Raw genomic sequence first — 22,463 nt, 5'->3', positions numbered from 1 at the left:
GATCTTTGAAAAAAAGAATTATCCTAACTAAAAGTATCCATTTACATAAGGCTAAATATATGATTTCACTTATGTGAAATGTGTATAATAGGATAATATATATAGATAAAAAGTAGTTTAGTGGTAGTCTAGGCCTAGGTGTGGTGTGCTCTAAGTATGGTCATGATGGTGGTGGTGGATGGGGAGGTGGGCAGTGAATGATAATGGGGACTGTGTATTTTGAGGGATGGTAAAAATGTTCTAAAGTTAATTGTGATTATAAGAACTTTGAATCTCCAAAAAGGCATTTGTTGTTCTATTTATATTTGTATACTGTATGGCATATACATTTTATTTCAATGAATCTGTTTTTTGAAATTTCCATATTTAAAACAATATTTGAAAGTAGTTTCAAGTATTTTTTGTGAGGGAATCCAATTCTTTTCCAACTAGGCAACTCTGAACACTTATTACATGATAACAATTACTTTTAAAACACTTGAAAATTTGTAAAGTTCTTTGCTGCCTTTGAATACAAAAATAATTTAGAATTCTTATTTTAATTACTGAATAAGATGTAAAAGTTAGCACTGGAATATGATGATATTCATTAAAAATGACAACAATTTACCACATAGATTAAAATGATGATCCTAACAAAAGTTATTTAACTCTCTTACTCTCTTCTGTCTCTTCCCCTGCTTCATCAATGAAAAGGTAATTTGAAAGCACAGTAAATCAGAATGCATCAGTGTTACAACAGCAAAGCATACTCAGCATTTTTATGATGGAATTGATTACATATAGAATAATATTCCCTATATCATTCCTTGAAAAAGAAAGAGACAAAGCTGTCTGGAAAACTATTACCATCTCAATTAATTATTCAATGGCATTCATCATATTCAGAATGAAAACCTAAAAATAAATTTATAAGTTTTAAGAAAAAAATCAGATTAGATTTGACAGACAGGGTGTCTGAAGAACTATGGACAGAGGCTCGTGACACTGTACAGGAGGCAGTGATCAAGACAATCCCCAAGAAAACGAAATGAAAAAAGGTAAATGGCTATCTGAGGAGGCCTTACAAAAAGGTGAAAAAAGAAGAGAAGCTAAAGGCAAATGAGAAAAGGAAAGATATATTCACCTGAATGCAGAGTTCCAAAGCAGAGCAAGGAAAGATAAGAAAGCCTTCCTAAGTGATCAGTGTAAAGAAATAGAGGAAAACAATAGAATGGGAAAGACTAGAGATCCCTTCAAGAAAATTAGAAATATCAAGGGAACACTTCATGGAAAGATGGGGAAAATAAATGACAGAAATGGTATGGACCTAATAGAAGCAGAAGATATTAAGAAGTGTACACAGAAGAACTATACAAAAAAGATCTTCATGACCCAGATAACCACGATGGTGTGATCACTCACCTTAAGCCAGACATCCTGGAATGCGAAGTCAAGTGGGCCTTAGGAAGCATTACTACGAACAAAGCTAGTGGAGGTGATGGAATTCCAGTTAAGCTATTTCAAATCCTGAAAGATGATGCTGTCAAAGTGCTGCACTCAATATGCCAGCAAATTGGAAAACACAGCAGTGGCCACAGGACTGCAAAAGGTCAGTTTTCATTCCAATCCCAAAAAAAGGCAATGCCAAAGTATGTTCAAACTACTGCAAAATTACAGTCATCTCACACGCTAGCAAAGTAAAAGTAAAGTAAAGTAAAAGCAAAGTAAAAATTTTCCAGGTCAGGCTTCAAAAGTATATGAACAGAGAACTTCCAGTTGTTCAAGCTGGATCTAGAAAAGGCAGAGGAATAAGAGATCAAATTGCCAACATCTGTTGGATCATAGAAAAAGCAAGAGAGTTCCAGAAAAACATCTACTTCTGCTTTATTGACTATGCCAAAGCCTATGACTGTATGGATCACAACAAACCGTGGATAATTCTTCAAGAGATGGGATTCCAGACCACTTTACCTGTCTCCTGAGAAATCTGTATGCAGGTCAAGAAGCAACAGTTAGAAGCGGACATGAAACAACAAACTGGTTCCAAATTGGGAAAGGAGTACATCAAGGCTGTATATTGTCACCCTGCTTTTTTAACTGCTATGCAGAGTACATCATGAGAAACGCTGGGCTGGATGAAGCACAGCTGGAACGAAGATTGTGGGAGAAATATCAATAACCTCAGATATGCAGATAACACCACCCTTATGGCAGAAAGCAAAGAGGAACTAAAGAGTCTCTTGATAAAAGTGATAGGAGAGTGGAAAAGCTGGCTTAAAACTCAACATTCAAAAGACTAAGATCACAGCATCTAATCCCATCACTTCATGGTAAATAGATGGGCAATAATAGAAACAGTGGCAGATTTTATTTTCTTGGGCTCCAAAATCATTGCGGATGGCGACTGCAGCCATGAAATTAAAAGACACATGCTTCTTGGAAGAAAAGTTATGACAAACATAGACAGCATATTATAAAGGCAAATTTTGCCAGTAATCATGTATGGATGTGAGAGTTGGACCATAAAGCTGAGTGCCAAAGAATTGATGTTTTGAACTGTGGTGCTGGAGAAGCACCACTTTGAATTGTGGTGCTGGAGAAGGATATGCAAAGTGTTTCTGCAGTGCAAATTATTTTCTATTTCTTGATCTGAGTGATGGTTTTATGTGTCCTCACTTTGTGATAATTCATTTATCAGTATAATTAGTATTTTTGAGCTTTCTGCATGTAATCTGTATTTTAATGAAACTTTTTATTAAAAGAGTTTGCATGTGTGTTCCTCAAAATACTCCATGTAGCTATTTGGAAGTAATTAACCCTTACATAATCCCTAAGAAGCATATTCCTATAAAGAGATTTATTATATGATAGCTTGTTAGAGTACATAAAATCCCAATATTGGTATTCATTTTGTGGGGACTCTGACCCCTGATTTTGCTTGGATTTCATGATATGGAAATATAAACATTTAATTTGATATTATTTTTGGCACTGATTTTGAAAGAATTTTTTCTTTAAATAGTCATTAAAATATTTGACTGTATAGTTTTAAGCTGTCCAATAATCATATTCTTTAAAAAATATATAATTTGTAGGAATTTTCCATACCTAGGAGACACCAGAAAGCATTTGCTTTTCATAGATAGTCTAACTTTTTAAAGACCACTCATGTTCACAAAACTGAAAGCACTGATTTTTTTTCTTCAGTTCAATTCAGTCGCTCAGTCATGTCTGACTCTGTGACCCCATGGATTGCAGCAAGCCAGGCTTCCCTGTCCACTACCAACCCCCAGAGCTTGCTCAAACTAATGTCCATTGAGTCTTGATGCCATCCAACCATCTTGTCCTCTGTTGTCCCCTTCTCCTCCTGCCCTCAATCTTTCCAAGCATCAGGGTCTTTTCTAATAAGTCAGTTCTTTGCATCAGGTGGCCAAAGTATTGGAGCTTCAGCATCAGGCCTCCTAATGAATATTCAGGATTGACTGGTTTGATCTCCTTGCAGTCCATGGGACTCTCAAGAATCTTCTCCAACACCACAGTTCAAATGCATGAGTTGTTCAATGCTCAACTACCTTTATGGTCCACCTCTCACATCCATACTACTGACTACTAGAAAAAACAGCTTCGAGTAGACAGATCTTTGTCAACAAAGTAATGTCTCTGCTTTATAATATGCTGTCTATGTTTGTCATAGCTTTTCTTTTAAGGAGCAAGCGTCTTTTAATTTCAAGGCCACAGTCACCATCTGCGGTGATTTTGGAGGCCAAGAAAATAAAGTGTGCTTCCACTGTTTCCCCATCTATTTGCCATGAAGTGTTGGGACCGGATGCCATGATTTTAGTTTTTAGAATGTTGAGTTTTAAGCCACCATTTCCACTTTCCTCTTTCACTTTCATCAAGAGGCTCTTTAGTTTCTCTTCACTTTCTGCCATAAGTTAGGTGCCATCTGCATATCTGAGGTTATTGATATTTCTCCAGGCAATCTTGATTCCAGATTGTGCTTCATCCTTCCTGGTATTTCACATGATGTACTCTACATAGAAGTTAAATAAGCAGGGTGACAATATATAGCCTTGACGTACTCCTTCCCCAATTTGGAACCAGTCCCTTGTTCCATGTCTGGTTCTAAGTGTTGCTTCTTGACCTGCATACATTTTTCTCAGGAGGCAGGTAAGGTGGTCTGATATTTCCATCTCTTTAAGAATTTTCCGCGTTTTTAGTGATCCACCCTGGGAAAGGCTTTAGTGTAGTCAATGAAACAGAAGTAGATGCTTTTCTCAAATTCTCTTGTTTTCTCTATGATCCAGTGGATGTTTGCAGTTTGATATCTTCTGCTTCTGCCTTTTCTAAATCCAGCTTGAATTCCTGGAAATTCTCAGTTCATATACTATTGAAGACTCACTTATAGAATTTTGAGCATTATTTTGCTAGCATGTGAAATGAGCACAATCGTGTGGTAGTTTGAACATTTTTTGGCATTGCCTTTCTTTGGGATTGGAATGAAAACTGACCTTTTTCAGTCCTGTAGCCACTGATGAGTTTTCCAAATTTACTGGCATATTGGGTACAGCACTCTATCTTCATCATCTTTCAGGATTTGAAATAGTTCAACTGGAATTCCATCACCTCCACTAGCTTTGTTTGTAGTGATGCTTCCTAAGGCCCACTTGACTTCAGACTCCAGGATGTTTGGCTCTAGGTGAGTGATCAGTTATACCCTCCAAACAGTATATGAGAACCTTTTGCTCCACATTCTCCATATCACTTAGTATTATATGTCTTGTAACATTAGTCTTTATTGGGAGTGTTGTGGTATTATCTACATGGGTTTGATTTGCATTTTCCCTGATTATTTCCCAACATCAGAGTCTTTTACAATGAGTTGGCCCTCCACATCAGGTGGCCAAAGTATTGGAGCTTCAGCATGAGTCCTTCTAATGAATATTCAGGGTTGATTTCCTTTAGGATTGACTGGTTTGATCTACCTGCAGTCCAAGAGACTCTCAAGAGTCTTGTCTAGCACCATAATTCAAAAGCTCATTTCTTCAGCTCTCAGTCTTCTTTATGGTACAACTCTCACATCTGTACATGCCTACTGGAAAAATCATAACTTTGACTATAGCAGCTTTGACCATATGGACCTTTTTCAGCAAACTGATGTCTCTGTATTTGTATTTATAGGTATTTTTATTTGTATTTGTAGATACATTATATAAAGTAGGAAATTGCCATTTATTCTAAGTTTACTAAGAGTTTTTATCTTGAATAGATAATGAATTTTACTCAATGCTTTCTCTGTATCTTTTCAAGTGTCTTTACACTATGTCACCATTGTTCTTTTGGTCTGGTTAATTCCAGTGATTGGTTTTTAAATGTTCAACTGACCTTGCATTCCTGGAATAATGCTAATGTGTCTGTGATATATTATAATCTTTATGTATCACTGGAGTCAATTTGCTATTTTTTGAGATTGTTATTTCTTATTTTATGTGACAGACATTTTCTTTCTTGTGATGTCCTTATAAAATTTGGTAATAAGGTTTCAATGATCTCAGAACATTAGTTGGAAAGTGTTCTTACTCTGTTTTGTTATCTGGCACAATTTGAATAGGGTTAATGCTATTTCACTCTTAAATGGTTTGAGGAATTCACATATGAAGTTATCTAGGCAAAAGTATTTTTCTGGAAAGGTTTATAACTATGGACTCAATTTATTTAATACAATGTTTATGAAATCTTCATATATATATATATATATATAGTTAAAATTCAGATAGTGATTCCGTAGGTTAGTTTGAGATTCAGGTCTGCAATCTTAACAAGATTGGGGTGATATCAATGTTGCTGGTGCAGGGATGATAATTAATTGGTAAGATTTTATTGTATGTGACAATTGCTGTTCATTTTAATGTCAATTTCCATTATGTTTTCTAGGAATTTTTCAATTCTGTGTACATCATCAAATTTTCAACATAAAAGATATAAAAGTATTATGCATTACTTTACATAGTAATCTCTAGTACTATCCCCTTTTCACTTTTCACTTCTAATATTTTGTATGTCAGGCTTTAAAAAACTTCATCAGAATTTATCACCTCCACTTTCAATTAATAAATTTTGAGAGTTTTAGCTTACCACTTGCTTTCTACATCATTAACTTCTGCATTAATTTTCAATTTTTTTTTGTCTATATTTATTTTGAATTTAATCTGCTTTTCTTTTTTTAAATGGCTTTCTTGTAGTAGCTTCATGAGATGAATGCTTAAGTTATAGACTTTCAGCTCTTTTCCCTTTTTATTAAATACATAGAAAGGTACGACTCTTTCTTAAATACAACATAAACTGCACGTCACAAGTTTGCTATGTTGTGTCTTCATTATCATTCCATTCAAAATATTTTGAAATTTTCAATGTGTTTTCTTCTTACCTTCTTTCTCCCTAGCTTTGTGGAGGTCTAATTGATAAATAAAATGTAATACATTTAAAAGTGAATGTGAAAGCTGCTCAGTCCTACTCTTTGCAACCCCCTGGGACTGTACAGTCCATAGCATTCTACAGGCCAGAATACTGCGGTGGGTAACCATTCCCTTCTCCAGGGTATCTTCCCAATTCAAAGATTGAACCCAGGTCTCTCACACTGCAGGCAGAGTCTTGACCAGCTGAGCCACCAGGAATATTTAAAGCATACACATAATGATTTAATATATGTATACATTGTGAAGCATTACCATGATCGAGTAATTTAACATATCTATCACTTCATACAGTTACATTTTTTGATGAGAATGCTTAAGTTCTACTCTTTTTTGCAAACTTTAATTATGCAATAAAATATTAGTTTACAATGACTCTTGCTCTAGAATTTAGTTCAAATACATGTATGTACAAATATATATGTATATATAATTTTGTGTAATATATAAGTATATACAATATGTATGTACATGTACATACATATACTAATACTTATGTATACTAATTACACATTACCTAAGAGAAGCAGAAGATATTAAGAAAAGGTGGCAAGAATACACAGAAGAACTATACAAAAAAGATCTTCATGACACACATAACCACAGTGGTGTGATCACTCACCTAGAGCCAGACATCCTGGAATCCAAAATGAAGTGGGCCTTAGGCAGCATCACTACAAACAAAGCTAGTGGAGGTGATGGAATTCTTGATGAGCTATTTCAAATCCTCAAAGACGATGCTATGAAAGTGCTGCACTCAATAAGCCAGCAAATTTGGAAAACATAGCAGTGGCCACAGGACTGAAAAAGGTCAGTTTTCATTCTAATCCTAAAGAAAGGCAGTGGCAAAGATTGTTCAAACAACTGCAAAATTACACGCATCTCACACGCTAGCAAAGTAATGCATAAAATAGTCCAAGGCAGGCTTCAACAGTACGTGAACCGTGCAATTCCAGATGTTGAGGCTGAAATGTCTAAGGAACAACTTTCCTTAGAAAAGGCAGAGAAATCAGAGATCAAATTGCCAAGATCTGTTGGATCATAGAAAAAGTAAGAGAGTTCCAGAAAAACACCTACTTCTGCTTTATTAATTATGCCAATGCCTTTGACTGTGTAGATCACAGCAAACTGTGGAAAATTCTTCAAGAAATGGTAATACCATACCACCTTACCTGCCTCATGAGAAACCTGTATGCAGGTCAAAAAGCAACAGTTAGGACATGGAACAACAGACTGGTTCCAAATTGGGAAAGGAGTATGTCAAGGCTGTATATTGTCACCCTGCCTATTTAACTTATATGCAGAGTACATTATGAGAAATGGCAGAATGTATGAAGCACAAGCTGGACTCAAGATTGTCAGAAAAATCTCAATAACCTCAGATATGCAGATGACACCACCTTTATGGCAGAAAGTGAAGAGGAACTAAAAAGCCTCTTGATGAAAGTGAAAGAGGAGAGTGGAAAAGTTGGCTTAAAGCTCCACATTCAGAAAACTAAGATCATGGCATCTGGTCCATCATTTTATGGGAAATAGATGGGGAAACAGTGGAAACAGTGTCTGACTTTATTATTTTGTGCTCCAAAATCACTGCAGATGGTGACTGTAGCCATGAAATTAAAAGACACTTACTCCTTGGAAGAAAAGCTATGACCGACCTAGACAGCATATTAAAAAGCAGAGACATTACTTTGCTGACAAATATCTGTCTAGTCAAGCTATGGTTTTTCCAGCAGTCATGTATGGATGTGAGAGTTGGACTATAAAGAAAGTAGGGTGCTGAAGAACTGATGCTTTTGAACTGTGATGTTGGAGAAAACTCTTGAGAGTCCCTTGGACTGCAAGGAAATCAAACCAGTCAATCCTAAAGGAAATCAATCCTGAATATTCATTGGGAAGACTGATGCTGAAGCTGAAACTCCAATAGTTTGGCCACCTGATATGAAGAACTGACTCATATGAAAAGACTCTGATGCTGGGAAAGAGTGAAGGCAGAAGGAGAAGGGGATGACAAAAGGTGAGATGGTTGGATGGCACTGCCAACTTGATGGACATGATTGAGGAAGCTCCAGGAGTTAGTGATAGATAGGAAAGCTTGGCATGCTGCAGTCCATGGGGTCACAAAGAGTTAGACACAACTGAGTGACTGAAATGACTGATGTGTATAATTAGTATAACTAGGAACTAGTCCAGAGTTTTTAAAATCTGTTTTTATGACATATCTTATTCTATCCTTTGATTTTCAGTAGCCTTGTATATACGTGTCCACTTTGCCTCTTTGATGCCGTCAAAAAGAAGAGTTTATTTTATCCATATTTTCTAACTTTTCTCAGTGGGTTGGTTGGCATAAATAAAAAGGAATCTGAAACAACTTTTCTGAAAGCAACAGTCAAACTTTATGGCTTTTCATAATATATAAAATTTCCTACTTTCCTACTACTTTCTGCTGTAGTAAAACAAGAAATGCCAAAGACTGATCTGAGAAGAGGTCCCTTGCACCTAAAAACCCATCTGCAAATTAATGCACAAAATAGCTGGACCTTCGTGAACTGCATTTTTCTTTATCTTCTCATTATACTCACCTTGAACTGAAGAAATTTCAGCTAGTCAACAGGCTTTAAATGAAGATTTTAAAAGTTGGGAGGTGGGAGGGGGGTTCAGGATGGGGAACACACGTAAATACATGGCTGATTCATGTCAGTATGGCAAAAACCACTACAATTGTAAAGTAATTAGCCTCCAACTAATAAAAATAATTGGGAAAAAAGTTATTATATCTAATGCTTAGAACACTACCTGACAAATAATAATTGCTATATAAGTATTAGTTATTATTATTAAATATTCCCACATATAACCAGTTTTTTAACTCATTTCTGATAGAGGAATTACAATTAACATGGACACAATACCTGTGTTAATGAATACTGCTACAGGATTCCTTGGTATTTTTAATCATCATGAAATATTTATTAGAGACTCACTATGTACAAATGATTATGTTGGAAAATCAATATAAAATAATGTAGGATAATGCTTTACCTCAGAGAATTAAAATCAAATTCAGATACAACATATATGTAAAAATGAACATTACTTATTTTAAATATCTCAATATTCCACTAAAATTTGAGGGAAAGAATTCTGTCTCATTCATTTATGGCTCCTCCATGAAGCCTAGCACATATATCTGTACATAAGAAAAGAAAAAGTGTTAGTTGTTCAGTTGTGTTCAACTCTTTTGCAACCCCATGGACTGTGGACTGTAGCCTACCAGGCTCCTCTGTCCATGGAATTCTCCAGGAAAGAATACTGAAGTGGGTAGTTATTCCCTTATCCAGGGGATCTTCCCAACCCAGGGATCGAAATTGGGTCTCCTCCTGCATTGCAGGAAGATTCTTTGTTGTCTGAGCCACCAGGAACTTTATCTGCATATAGTCAACCATCAAATGATTATGGAATTAAATCAAGTTTACAATGTTAAATTCTAGAAAATAGTAACTACAAAGGAATAGGGTCATCTTGATAATTGATTAATGGATAAATGGAAGTATGAACAAATAAATGAATGAACTAGCTACAGCTTAAAAGAAGTGTTATTTTGATAAGGAAAGAAGTCATGATAGTAAATTAGAAGTGGAGAAAATATTATGATAAAAAGAATAAAGATAGAATCATACATGAAATATTTCAAGATAAATTAGTACAGGGACCACATAAAAGAGAAGGATAAGATAATAGATGAGTATAAACTAAGAAGGGTTGTGAATGGTAGTGTAACAAGTTTTGACTATGTTTCTTGGATAATGGTGAGTGTTTGAAGGTTTCTAATCAGTTTAATACTTATTTTGGAATAACACAGCAACAGTGGTAAATTCCAGTTGAATAGAAAAGAGATTTGAGTTGACCAATCCATTAGTAGCTATACATACAGTCTACATCTATATAAATAAATATGGATCTGAATTTCAGTGTTGGCACTGGAAATGTTAAAGAAAAAACAGGTTATAGCACTACTGAAGATAAAATTACAAGATCTGATGAACAAACACATATGGAAATTATATAGAGAACAATACAACAATACAATATATCTTACCTGTTCAGAGAAATGTTTCAGTAATGTAATATGTTTAATGAGGTGGTTTCTCAGACTGGAAAATTCTGACATGCAATCAAATGGAGGGCTGCCAGGGAAAGATAACAAGACATTCTATGAATCTCAGTTTCACTTAATACAACAGCTTTATACTGTAGGAAAGTGAAAATTATAATCCATAATATGTATAGCTTTATGTTACTTTGAAAGAATGTTGAGTGCCAAATGTCAGCTAAATTCAAAACATCACAAAGTTACATCAAAAAGTAACAGAAAGCTTATATGGAAGATGATCAATGTGATATATCTATGGCCTCAATAAAGTGATAGGATGATAAGTACACAATTTACAGCAGTTGTTCCTATTTTCAAGTTACTATAGCTAGAAGGTAGAGTAGGTAAGTTTTTAGTTTTATATTTTCTTTGGCTAGTTTACTATACAGATGATTGCATGAAAAAAGGAAAAATGAAAAGTATCAAATATTAATTAAGTATGTAATCCACAAGTAGATTATCTACCACTTGAAAAATAGATTGGCTGTTGGTAACTCATTTTATTTGCCGCAATTGAAAAAAGATGTATTTTACTTAGACACTATAATCAATTGAAAAGTTTTGGCTTTATTACTTTTGTCTAGCATATCTCTTAGGCTTCTGTGGTTTGGGGAACCTGTAATCACAAGTACTAATTTGAATGAGGTGATAAAACCTACATACTTTTGTTGGACAATGATCACTATTACAATAAAAAAATGGAGAACAATTTTCAGAATGTCACTTGTAAAATAAATTAACAAGCATTACAATGCTGAAATCATATTTGCCCTCACAAGGGAAATGGAGTTTTATTTTTAAAAATTAGCAAGAAAAAGTAATTTATAGCCCCTTCTCCAAATTCCTAGGAGATTGCAGTCCCTAGATTTTATATGAATGTGCCATTTTTTGGAGGACTATTTCTAAAACACATAAGAACATGGGCAATGATTCAAATCTCTTCTTATAAAAAGTATATAAATTTATGTGGCAAATATAGTTGCCAGTTCCATAGGATAATCTCCTTTAACTATATCCAGGGTATGAAACATGTGAGCAAAATTCCTTAGGCAGTGTTTTCCTTCTTATTTATTTCTGGATCAAAAAAATGAGCAAATAGGCAAGAAAATATTGGGTCACCCTCCTGCCATCTCACCCTACCCTATCCCTCAATTCTCAACATGAAACATGCTCAATTTATGTTTCCTTACATGTAGAATCTTGTGTAGTTACGCTTTGATAAGTAGTCTTGCATTACTATATCATGCTCCTCAATAAATTTTGTCACAAATTATATTTAACTCAAAAAATAAGTCACTTAAAATTTTAATGACTAATGCCAATATAAAATAGAGAAGTCCTTGTGAAATGACTGAAATTTATATTTAGTAACATAAGAATGTTTAATACCCATAATTTCTATAATAAATCTGAAAACCTTTTTTCTATTAGTAATAAAGTAAAACTTAAACTTAGCTATCTCATCTATATCTAAGCTTACAGTGCTGGCAAAGTCAACCTTTGGTACACTGTAGTTCAGTCAAAAAGTTATTCATTGTTCAGTAGCTAAGTCATGTCTGACTCTGCGACCCCATGGACTACTGCACTCCAGGCTCCTCTGTCCTCCTCTATTTTCTGGAGTTTGCTCATATGAAAAGATCTAGTAACTTACAAAAAAGGCTAATACTTTTAGGAAAATATAACAAATGGTAATTGTTCATGGGGAGAGGTCATATAAGCACACTTCCCCCCCACCCCACTTTTTTATGATGACATCTTGATTCAACTCCTGCTGTGCGAGTGCCAAGATGCTTCAGTTGTGTCCGACTCTTAGTGACCCTATGGACTGTAGCCTGCCAGGCTCCTTTGCGCATGGGATTCTCCAGGCAAGAATACTGGAGTGGGTTGCCATTTTCTCCTCCAGGGGATCTTCCCGAACCCAGGGATTGAATCCCTGTCTCTGGCGTCTCCTGCATTGGCAGGTGGGTTCTTTACCACTAGTGGCACATATACGCTTCAATTCTCAAAAGTACTTATTATCTTTATCACCAAGGTGACTCAGCAGACTTGTTTCTAATAAAGCTATAATAAATTTTAGGCCTGAAACCATATTTTATTACATCAAGTAAATTAATAGCTTGAACCACAATTTAAGAAAAAATATGATATTAAAACTAATGAAGGAACATTTACATTATAATAGACTCTTTCCTCTGTTTTCTTTTCTTTTTTTTTTTCATTTATTTTTATTAGTTGGAGGCTAATCACTTTACAATATTGTAGTGGGTTTTGTCATACATTGTCTGTTTTCTTTTAGAAACATAGAGATTAGGCTAATTTTAGGATAAGCTATAGAAATAATTTTTTCCCACTGACACAATTACTCAATTTCAGAAAGTAAAGAATGAACAATTCCTCCAATTGACACTCCAATTCCTCCAGCTGGCACAGATATTTGGTATGAGGGACTTAATTTAATACATAAGGAAAGCAATTAGGCTGAGCCCCAACAATTCTTAAAATCCATGTAACTCTCTGATGAGTCCTTGACACAATTTTCAAGACATCTGGACTTCCCGAGGAAGTCTGGACAATCAAAAGCAATTAAAGTTAAGAAATTTAAAAGTATTAAGTTGTTTTGTAGCCACCATGACCAGTGCAAAGCACATCATTTTTTTTTTAATGTGTTTTATTCATAATATTTTATGTATCCAAAGATAATATATGGAATGTTCAATAAGTCCTCAGCTTAGTAAAATTATTATTCAATATGAAAACTTTTATTTAGTACTGAATCAAGGACTATGAACATCTGTCATGTTGTACATTGAGGACTATGGAATAAGTCCTCAAGCAAGGACTATGAGCATCTGTCATGTTGTAAATTGAAGTTTAAAACTTTGAAGCAGTTGGAAAAGAAGATGCTGATATGATCCATAAATCTGTCATATTCAAAAGCTGTTATATTGAAGTCACTGGTATAATTACAGAATTTATTGAAAGAGTAATCTGACTGATTGTCTTTAGGACTACACAATATAAAATATTGTTGGAGTAGTATAGCTCCCATTTAATCTTCCCTGGTTCCAGTGATGAAAGTGAAAAAAGCTCTCAAACTGGTGATGTAGCAATATTATACCAAAGAGTGCTTCTTAATACTAATACCATGATGTATGAAGCAGATTATATTCACTATGGGGGTCTTTATGATGCCACTATCTAGTCCTATAGTTATCTTTGCTATCTGCCAATTATCCTTTTCCCTATTTTCCTCAGAAGAGGAAAGCTGAGGAACTGATGAATGTCCTAATTTTTTTTCTAATATTCAATTTGGAATTTTTAGAACAAGTGTGTCAATCATTCCATCCCCTATTTATATGAACAAAATGGGGTTGTCAATCAACTATGAATTGCAATGAAGAGAATGATAATAAGAGAGCAAATAACAAAGAGAGAAGAAAAAAGTTATGACTTCTTCCTCGTTTACTTCTCTGATTGATCATAAAAGCATACTTCCCTCTCTTACTATCTAACTTCTCTATCTTTGGGACATAACACTTTCCAATAGAAGAAGCAAATGGCCTAGAATTATATATATATATATATATATATATATATATATAATGTTTAATTTGAGTGTAGAATATAGCACTGACTAAAGTCTTTGATTAAAAATAATTAGAAAATGGAAATATTAATATACTACCTATACATTATTATCAAAACAAAAATAAAAATCATTAGCTTTTGCTTTTCATAACTCTCTCTTAGTAATACAGAGTTTTACAACCAGAACTGTTTTATAAATATTTTTACTATAATTTATATATATATATATATATATATATATATATATATATATATATATATATATATATACTTAAATATTTGTTGTTGTTTAGTTGCTAAGTCGTGATTCACTCTTTTGCAACCACATGGACTATAGCCCACCAGGCTCCTGTGTCCATGGGATTCTCCAGGTAAAAATACTGGAGTGAGTTGCCATTTCCTCTTCAAGGGGATCTTCCTGAACCAGGAGTGAACCTGCGTCTCCTGTACATGCAGGCAAATTCTTTACCACTGAGCCACAGGGGGAGACTATACATATATATGTATGTACACACACACACATGCACACTCACACACAAATATATATGCAAACGCACATGCACACACACACATATATATATATGAAAAAAAAACTATTTTGTCCAGATGTGATCATTTAAAACTTTTTTATAACTGTTACACATCCCTGAAAAACTTCAGAAAAACAAATACTCTTTCTAATGAAGCAGTAGTTTGATCTATAAAGAAAGACCAAAATTAATCCTTTGTAAAACAAATACTTTTTCTGTAAAGTGATTTTTTTTCTGTTTAAAGTCAGATGATCAAATATTGTTCACTTAATGGGAATTATATAAATGTGTTCTTTACCCTATGGAAATATTAGAGCATAAATAAAAATATTTTAATGCCTTTGAAACATACTGTGGAAATAAAATCCAATTCCTACTTAAAAGTTTTGAAGAGATAGAAAGAGGGGAAAATGCAACTATCTGAAAGCTTTACAGATTATATATCAGGAATTACCTTTCCAGAATGTTTAGTATCATCTTGACTGCATTAATCATTTCAACAGCAGCAATACGAATGTTATCAGGTGGTTGTTCATAAGTGCCATGTAGAGTACGTGTCCTTCTTCTTTCCGATATCATGACAAGAACACGGTCAATAGCATGCTCAAGATGTTCACTTTGTTTTCTGAATCTGGTAGGCATCTTTTTGTCATTCTGAAATTAAAGTGGGAGTTTGGGGGGAAGAAATGAAGCAGCACTTATCTAACACACTATAAATATGAAATAGATTCAACAGCAACACCATTTGGTCAAAGTAATGTAAGAGGTGAAAAATCAGACACTTTTCATTATTTACATATTATTTCTGTTAATGCTTATATCATTCATGGTAATTGTTATCTAAAGGGCATGAAAAGAATAAGATTCATTCATGGAAATACTGAGGTATGTTATTTTAGAATGTGACAAAAACTACTTGCCCATAATTAGGATATGTTAATTCTGGTACTGCCTTATTAGTAAACTTACCACATTTTCTTTTTAGAGTATAATCAAGTAAGGGGAAAACTTATACTACTTTGTATTCTGGAGAGGATTGGGTATAGATCTAACAGACAGGAAAGGGAATCCTTACTTTTAATTTATCTTGGAGCCCTGTAAAATATGTGAGAGCTGGTAATTTAAAAACACATGACCTGTAAGATTATTCAGTAGTAAATGTAGCACTTCAAGTAATTAGACACTTGTCTTATTTACCTATTTTTTCTGCCTGAATGTGTATACATATACTCACTTTAATAAGACTTTTTCCAGAGTCTCATGAAATGGCTATTTGAAATAACAACAGAGTTTCAATAATGGCCCCATGTAGCCTCTTCTTTAAAATAAGTTACTCTAGCTTCCTCATTAAGTGGTCAGGAAATAATCTGTGATTTACTAAGTAGTGAGGATATTTAATAAAAAAGGATCTCTGCCCTTTTAGTCTTTGAAATTTTGGTGTATAGAAAAATTTTGTTTAATTATGAAACAGATAAATATACAACTATTTCTGTCCTGATTTCAATAAGATATCACAAGAAAATATCATATTAATATGATTTCTATAAAACCATAAAACCAAGTACATAGCTCCTCAATAATTATTTAGTCCTAATATAAAGTCTACCATGTAATATGTTCAGATGTTCAACCTTAGTGTTTCACTTTAAATATCATGAAACAATATAACATAGATCATCATACAGATTTCTGATGAATAGTTTGGTTTTGGCAGTATTCGCCTTTTTCAAATAAGCTTGCTTTGCATTTGTTGATTGGCAAAATAATATGTGTATTTGGGCATTTTTTAGTTTTTTCAAAGTGTTTCAGCATACAAAGAAAAAAGTAATAGAAAATTATGGCTTCTAGTTTTATGTTTGTCAGAATGAAAGTATCAATGCCAACATTTAAGATATAAACCTAAGCATGCTTTTACTTTCATCTTCTGCTTCCCAACCTTCTTCTGCTTTCATTGATATAATTTGAATTTTGAATATAAATTATTATCATTAATATTTTAAATATTGATGTTATTCTGGTGTACACTTTTATGAAGGTTCATACTTTCAGGAAGTTTTTCTAAGTCTATAACCATATTAATGAAGATTATTTTGACAAACTGTACTAGTTTCATAGCTCATTGTCTATTGCTTTATACCCTAACATGTCTGTTCTTGGATTATTTATCTTTGGTCAGCTGAAACGCATCTTCCTATAATTTTAAAGAATTAATGGGAAGACCCAGAGGAATAGGGTGGAGAGGGAGGCGGGAGGGGAATCGGGATGGGGAATACATGTAAATCCATGGCAGATTCATGTCAACGTATGACAAAACCCACTGAAATGCTGTGAAGTAATTAGCCTCCAACTAATAAAAATAAATGAAAAAATTTAAAAAAAAATAAAAAAAAAAGAATGGGTTCAGGATGGGGAACACATGTACAGCCATGGATGAATCATGTCAATGTATGGCAAAACCACTACAATATTGTAAAGTAATTAGCTTCCAATAAAAATAAATAAATAAAAAATATAAGCCTTTAAGGATTAATGGGATTTAATTCCTGAATTTGTATTCTTAAAAATATTTTAATTTGTCAACTCCCATAAACGGTCTCCCAAAATCATACAGCTAATTATTAGTAGACCTCGTCCTGGAAACAGAAGGCTCCTGATGCTCAGTGCTCCCTTTCTACTACATTATTAAATATATTTGGTCCCAGAAGGACAACAAAAGATGGGAAATTTTTGATGCATGCCACTTGCCAGTGTGGTGAGATGGTAAAACATCTATGTTTGGTTTAACATCAATCACTTAATGTGAAAATGTGAAAATCTATCTTAATCTATCTTATCTACTTAAATTTATCTATCTACTTAATCTATCTATCGACTTAAATCTATCTTATCTACTTAAACGTGAAAATCTATCAGACATTTGTTTTCTTTCCTTTTTAGGTTTTAAATTCATTTCACAGAGAGAAAACACTTTTCTTCCAGTAAGTCACAGGACTGGAAAAGGTCAGTTTTCATTCCAATCCCAAAGAAAGGCAATGCCAAAGAATGTTCAAACTACTGCACAACTGCACTCTCATATGCCAGTAAAGTAATGCTCAAAATTCTCCAAGCCATGCCTCAGCAATATGTGAACTGCGAACTTCCAGATGTTCAAACAGTTTCAGAAATGACAGAGGAACCACAGATCAAACTGCCAACATCCGCTGGATCATTGAAAAAGCAAGAGAGTTCTAGAAAAACATATATTTCTGCTTTATTGACTATGTCAAAGCCTTTGACTGTGTGGATCACAATAAACAGTGGAAAATTCTTAAAGAGATGGGAATATCAGACCACCTGACCTGCCTCTTGAGAAACCTGTATGCAGGTCAGGAAGCAAGAGTTAGAACTGGACATGGAACAACAGACTGGTTCCAAATAGGAAAAGGAGTACGTCAAGGCTGTATATTATCACCCTCATTTAACTTCTATGCAGAGTACATCATGAGAAACACTGGGCTGGAAGAAGCACAAAGTGGAATCAAGATTGCTGGGAGAAATATCAATAACCTCAGATATGCAGATGACACCACCCTTATGGCAGAAAGTGAAGAAGAATTAAAGAGCATCTTGATGAAAGTGAAAGAGGAGAGTGAAAAAGTTGGCTTAAAGCTCAACATTCAGAAAAGTAAGATCATGGCATCCAGTCCTATCTCTTTATGGCAAATAGATGGGGGAACAGTGGAAACAGTGGCTGACTTTATTTTTTGGGGCTCCAAAATCACCGCAGATGGTGATTGCAGCCATGAAATTAAAAGACGCTTACTCCTTGGAAGGAAAGTTGATACCAACCTAAATCCCATGGACAGGGGACCTGGTGGGCTTCAGTCCATGGGGTTGCTAAGAGTTGGACACGACTGAGCGACTTCACTTTCACTTCTCACTTTCATGCATTGGAGAAGGAAATGGCAACCCACTCCAGTGTTCTTGTCTGGAGAATTGCAGGGACAGGAGAGCCTGGTGGGCTGCCATCTATGGGGTTCAACAGAGTCAGACACGGCTGATACAACTTAGCAGCAGCAGCAGCAAATAGCATGTTAAAAAGCAGAGACATTACTTTGTCATCAAAGGTCCATCTAGTCAATGCTATGATTTTTCCAGTGGTCATGTATGGATGTGAGAGTTGGGACTATAAAGAAAGCTGAGTGCCGAAGAATTGATGCTTTTGAACTGTCTTGTTGGAGAAGACTCTTGAGAGTCCCTTGGACTGCAAGGAGATCCAACCAGTCCATCCTAAAGGAGAACAGTCCTGGGTGTTCATTGGAAGGACTGATGTTGAAGATGAAACTATAATACTTTGGCTACCTTATTCAAAGAACTGACTCATTTGAAAAGACCCTGATGCTGGGAAAGATCAAAGGCAGGAGGAGAAGGAGACAACAAAGGATGAGATGATTGGATGGCATCACTGACTAAATGGAAATCAGATTCAGTGCTGTCCATGGGGTCACAAAGCATCAGACATGACTGAATGACTGAACAACAAAAACAATACAATCTTCAATAGTATTTTGGACTGTGGGCAGAGGCTACTTTATTGCTAAAGTTATTGTTATGTGAAAAAAATTCAAAATTGGAGTTTTAAAATTAAATCAGTATACAATATCCTTGAATAAGTAAGAGTTTGAATACCTATTTAACATTGAATCTTGCTTTGTGATCAGCATTCTAGGGATTATGATGGAAGATGAAATATATGTGAATGTATTATGATTTTCCTGTTTTTTTTTAAATCATGAAATTATTCATTTATTTTTGTATCAATTGCCTATCTTCATTATTTACAATGTTAGTTATACAAGTGCAGGTACCATACTGTCACGTTTATTGTAATACTGAACAGTCTGGAATATAGTTGGCCCTCAGCAAGTTTGTTGAATGAACTAAATTCATATATTAGAAGCTTGTGTATTTTGTTCCATCTTTACTTGTAGCAATTATTTTTGCACCTTTTCAGTACTATTCAAAATCAGAAAAGCATGCTCCATTGTAAAATGTAAATTCATCATCTCCACATGATGTAAGGTGAATATTTCTTTGGTTATTTCTTTACTATGGCAAGTCAAACTACTGTATTAGAATGGACCTATTGGTTTCAGAAGCATTATTGATTAACTGTCTAAGATACAATAACTTCTGGGGCATGGAGGAATTAAGACTTATATAAATGCTCAAAATTTCCAACTAAAAATGAAAAACAATTACCTAAGCATATGCATGATATTAAACATCTGGATAGGTGACAGTTTTCACCCATTTTCATCCTACTGGTTGGCACAATGCCAGTATAGCTGTATGTTATTCTATTTGCGATATTTTGAAATGGTCCATCTAGCCCAACAATCTGTAGTTTTTTAACAGAATTTCAATTTTATAGCTTAATTTTCACACATACTATAGTATATATTAAAATATATAAACATATCAATCATATATATACATGAATATGTATGATATGTATATATATGTGTATATATAGATACACATATATACATGCATTCAGTTCTGTGAATAGAATTTAGTTTGCTAACTGACACTAGCTGCATTTATAGAAGAGTGTACATGAACTGTTGAAATGCCTATACTATAAATATCAGCTTGTTATTTCTGTGAAAATATCAAATCATTAATTATATAGACATCATGAAGCAAAGGAAAATGAACTCCAGCCTTCTTATTTATGTTGAAAACTGTTAAAGACTAACTACCCCAGAGTAAGCCTGTAACCTGTTGTTCTCTATCAAATATTATTCAGTTCTCATATTTCTGGCAACAGACACCACTATTTCAACACTTTGAAAAAAAAAATCTATCAACAGCCAAACTCCTGGAGTCGCTCAAGTCCATCCCTTCACTATTCACACCTGCTTCCAAAGCAGTCATCAGTAAAACAAGCAAACAGTGAGATATTTTAAAATACACTGTAGTATGGAACTTCACAAGTGAATTTTAAAAATTTTAGCACTGTTTTTAAAATAGAAATTATTTTTTGAAACTCATTACACAGTAGCCCCTATATTTATATTGTCAATAAAGAATATAAATTCTGTCAATAGTGTATTTATGACTAAATGCCATTTAAGTCACTCTGAGTATGATCATTAACAGTTTTCTCAGTTATTCAGTCTCACTGTAACTAAATTATAGTAAATTTCCATGTTATAATCACTCTCTCACAGTACTTTACCAAAATAATTATAGTTCCCCTTATTATCTACACAAAATCTAATCTTTGTAAACCACCTTCGATCATTTTCTCCTTTGTTTTCAATAAAGAACAAACCCCACCTTTTCCCCAAAGTATCTTAATTAAATTATATCATAGCAATCACTTTAGCCTCTCAGAAGTCAATGTCAGTTTTTTCTTTTGTTTTTCTTTTTTTTTTTTTTTTTACAATGGAAGGACATTAGCTTTATAAACGCTAGACTTAGAGACATTCTGATTCTCCTTTATGATTAGAAAACTCACTCTTTTACCTAGGTCTCTACCTCTTCCTGCAGTTGTTTTAAATGCAGAGCTTTCACTTGCTAATATCATCTATTCAGTAGTGTTATTATCCTAATAGTTTACCCATAAGTAAAGCATTTTTATGTCTAATTGAAGGTATTTGCTATATACAGTGTACATAACAAATTTTACATTTCTCAAATATCACTCTGAGGCTATTTATGTTGAACAGACATTCTTATCATGCACTCATACTTCTCTTTCCCCCATCAGCTTTACTGAGAAGTAATTAACATGTAACATTGTGTAATTCTAAAAGGTACAATGTAATTATTTGATGCATGTGTATATTCTGAAATAATTACCATCCTAAAGTTACTTAACACATTTATTACCTCGTATAATTACAATTTTTGTGTCCTGTGAACATTTTTTGAGATATACTTTCTTTTAAATTTGAGCTTATTTTGAGATAAAATTACTATTAATATATCATACAGTTCACCCATTTAAATTATAAGATGAAATGGTTTTTTAGCATCTTCACAGTTATTCAACCATTGCCAGTAATTACAGAACATTTTCATCATCTCCCATACCCATTACCGCGTGCATACATGTTAAGTTGTTTCAGTCATGTCCAACTCTTTGTGACCCTATGGACTGTAGCCCTCCAGGTCCCTCTGTCCATGAGATTCTCCAGGCAGGAATATTGGAGTGGGTTGACTTGCCCTCCTCCGGGGAATCTTCCAGATCAGGGATCAAACCTGTATCTCCTGCAATTCTTGCATTGCAGGTGGACTCTTTACCACTGAGCCACTGGGGAAGCCCATACCCATTAACAGCTACTCTCAATTTCCCCCACCTTCTCCCACCTCAGCTCACTACTCCCAAGAGGCAAAAATCTTTCTGTCTCTATGGATTTGCCTATTTTTGACATTTTATATAAATTGGATCATATAATATATGATCCTTTGCACTAGTCTTCTTTCACTTAGCATAATATTTCCAAAGATCATCCACACTGTAGCATGTATCTGTATCTAATTTACCTTTATTGATGAATGGTATTTCATTGTATGGATATACATTGTTTTATTTATATATCAAGCAATAGACGTTTGGGCTATTTCCACATTTTGGATATTATGAATAATGTTGCTATAAACATTTATGTATAGTTTTTTGAAATGACATAAGTTTTCATTTCACTATTCATACATCTTGAATTTTCCACATTTCTTTGCTTTGTT

At 34.1% G+C, this 22,463-nt stretch overlaps 1 protein-coding gene across 1 annotated transcript in view; it reads right to left on the bottom strand.

Annotated features, from left to right (window-relative positions):
* The window catches only part of LOC110149659 (uncharacterized), a 366,055-nt gene that overhangs the window by 198,889 nt on the left and 144,703 nt on the right, over positions 1–22,463 (bottom strand). Inside the window, exons 5-6 of the mRNA XM_070461789.1 lie at positions 15,181–15,380; positions 10,555–10,642 (exon numbers count right to left, since the gene is read on the bottom strand). Coding sequence (XP_070317890.1) covers positions 10,555–10,642; positions 15,181–15,380 — 288 coding nt within the window. The remainder of the gene's footprint in view (positions 1–10,554; positions 10,643–15,180; positions 15,381–22,463) is intronic.

This window comes from Odocoileus virginianus, chromosome X (assembly GCF_023699985.2).
Source record: "Odocoileus virginianus isolate 20LAN1187 ecotype Illinois chromosome X, Ovbor_1.2, whole genome shotgun sequence".
Taxonomy (NCBI): Eukaryota; Metazoa; Chordata; class Mammalia; order Artiodactyla; family Cervidae; genus Odocoileus; species Odocoileus virginianus.
This window is presented reverse-complemented; position numbering and strand designations above follow the sequence as displayed.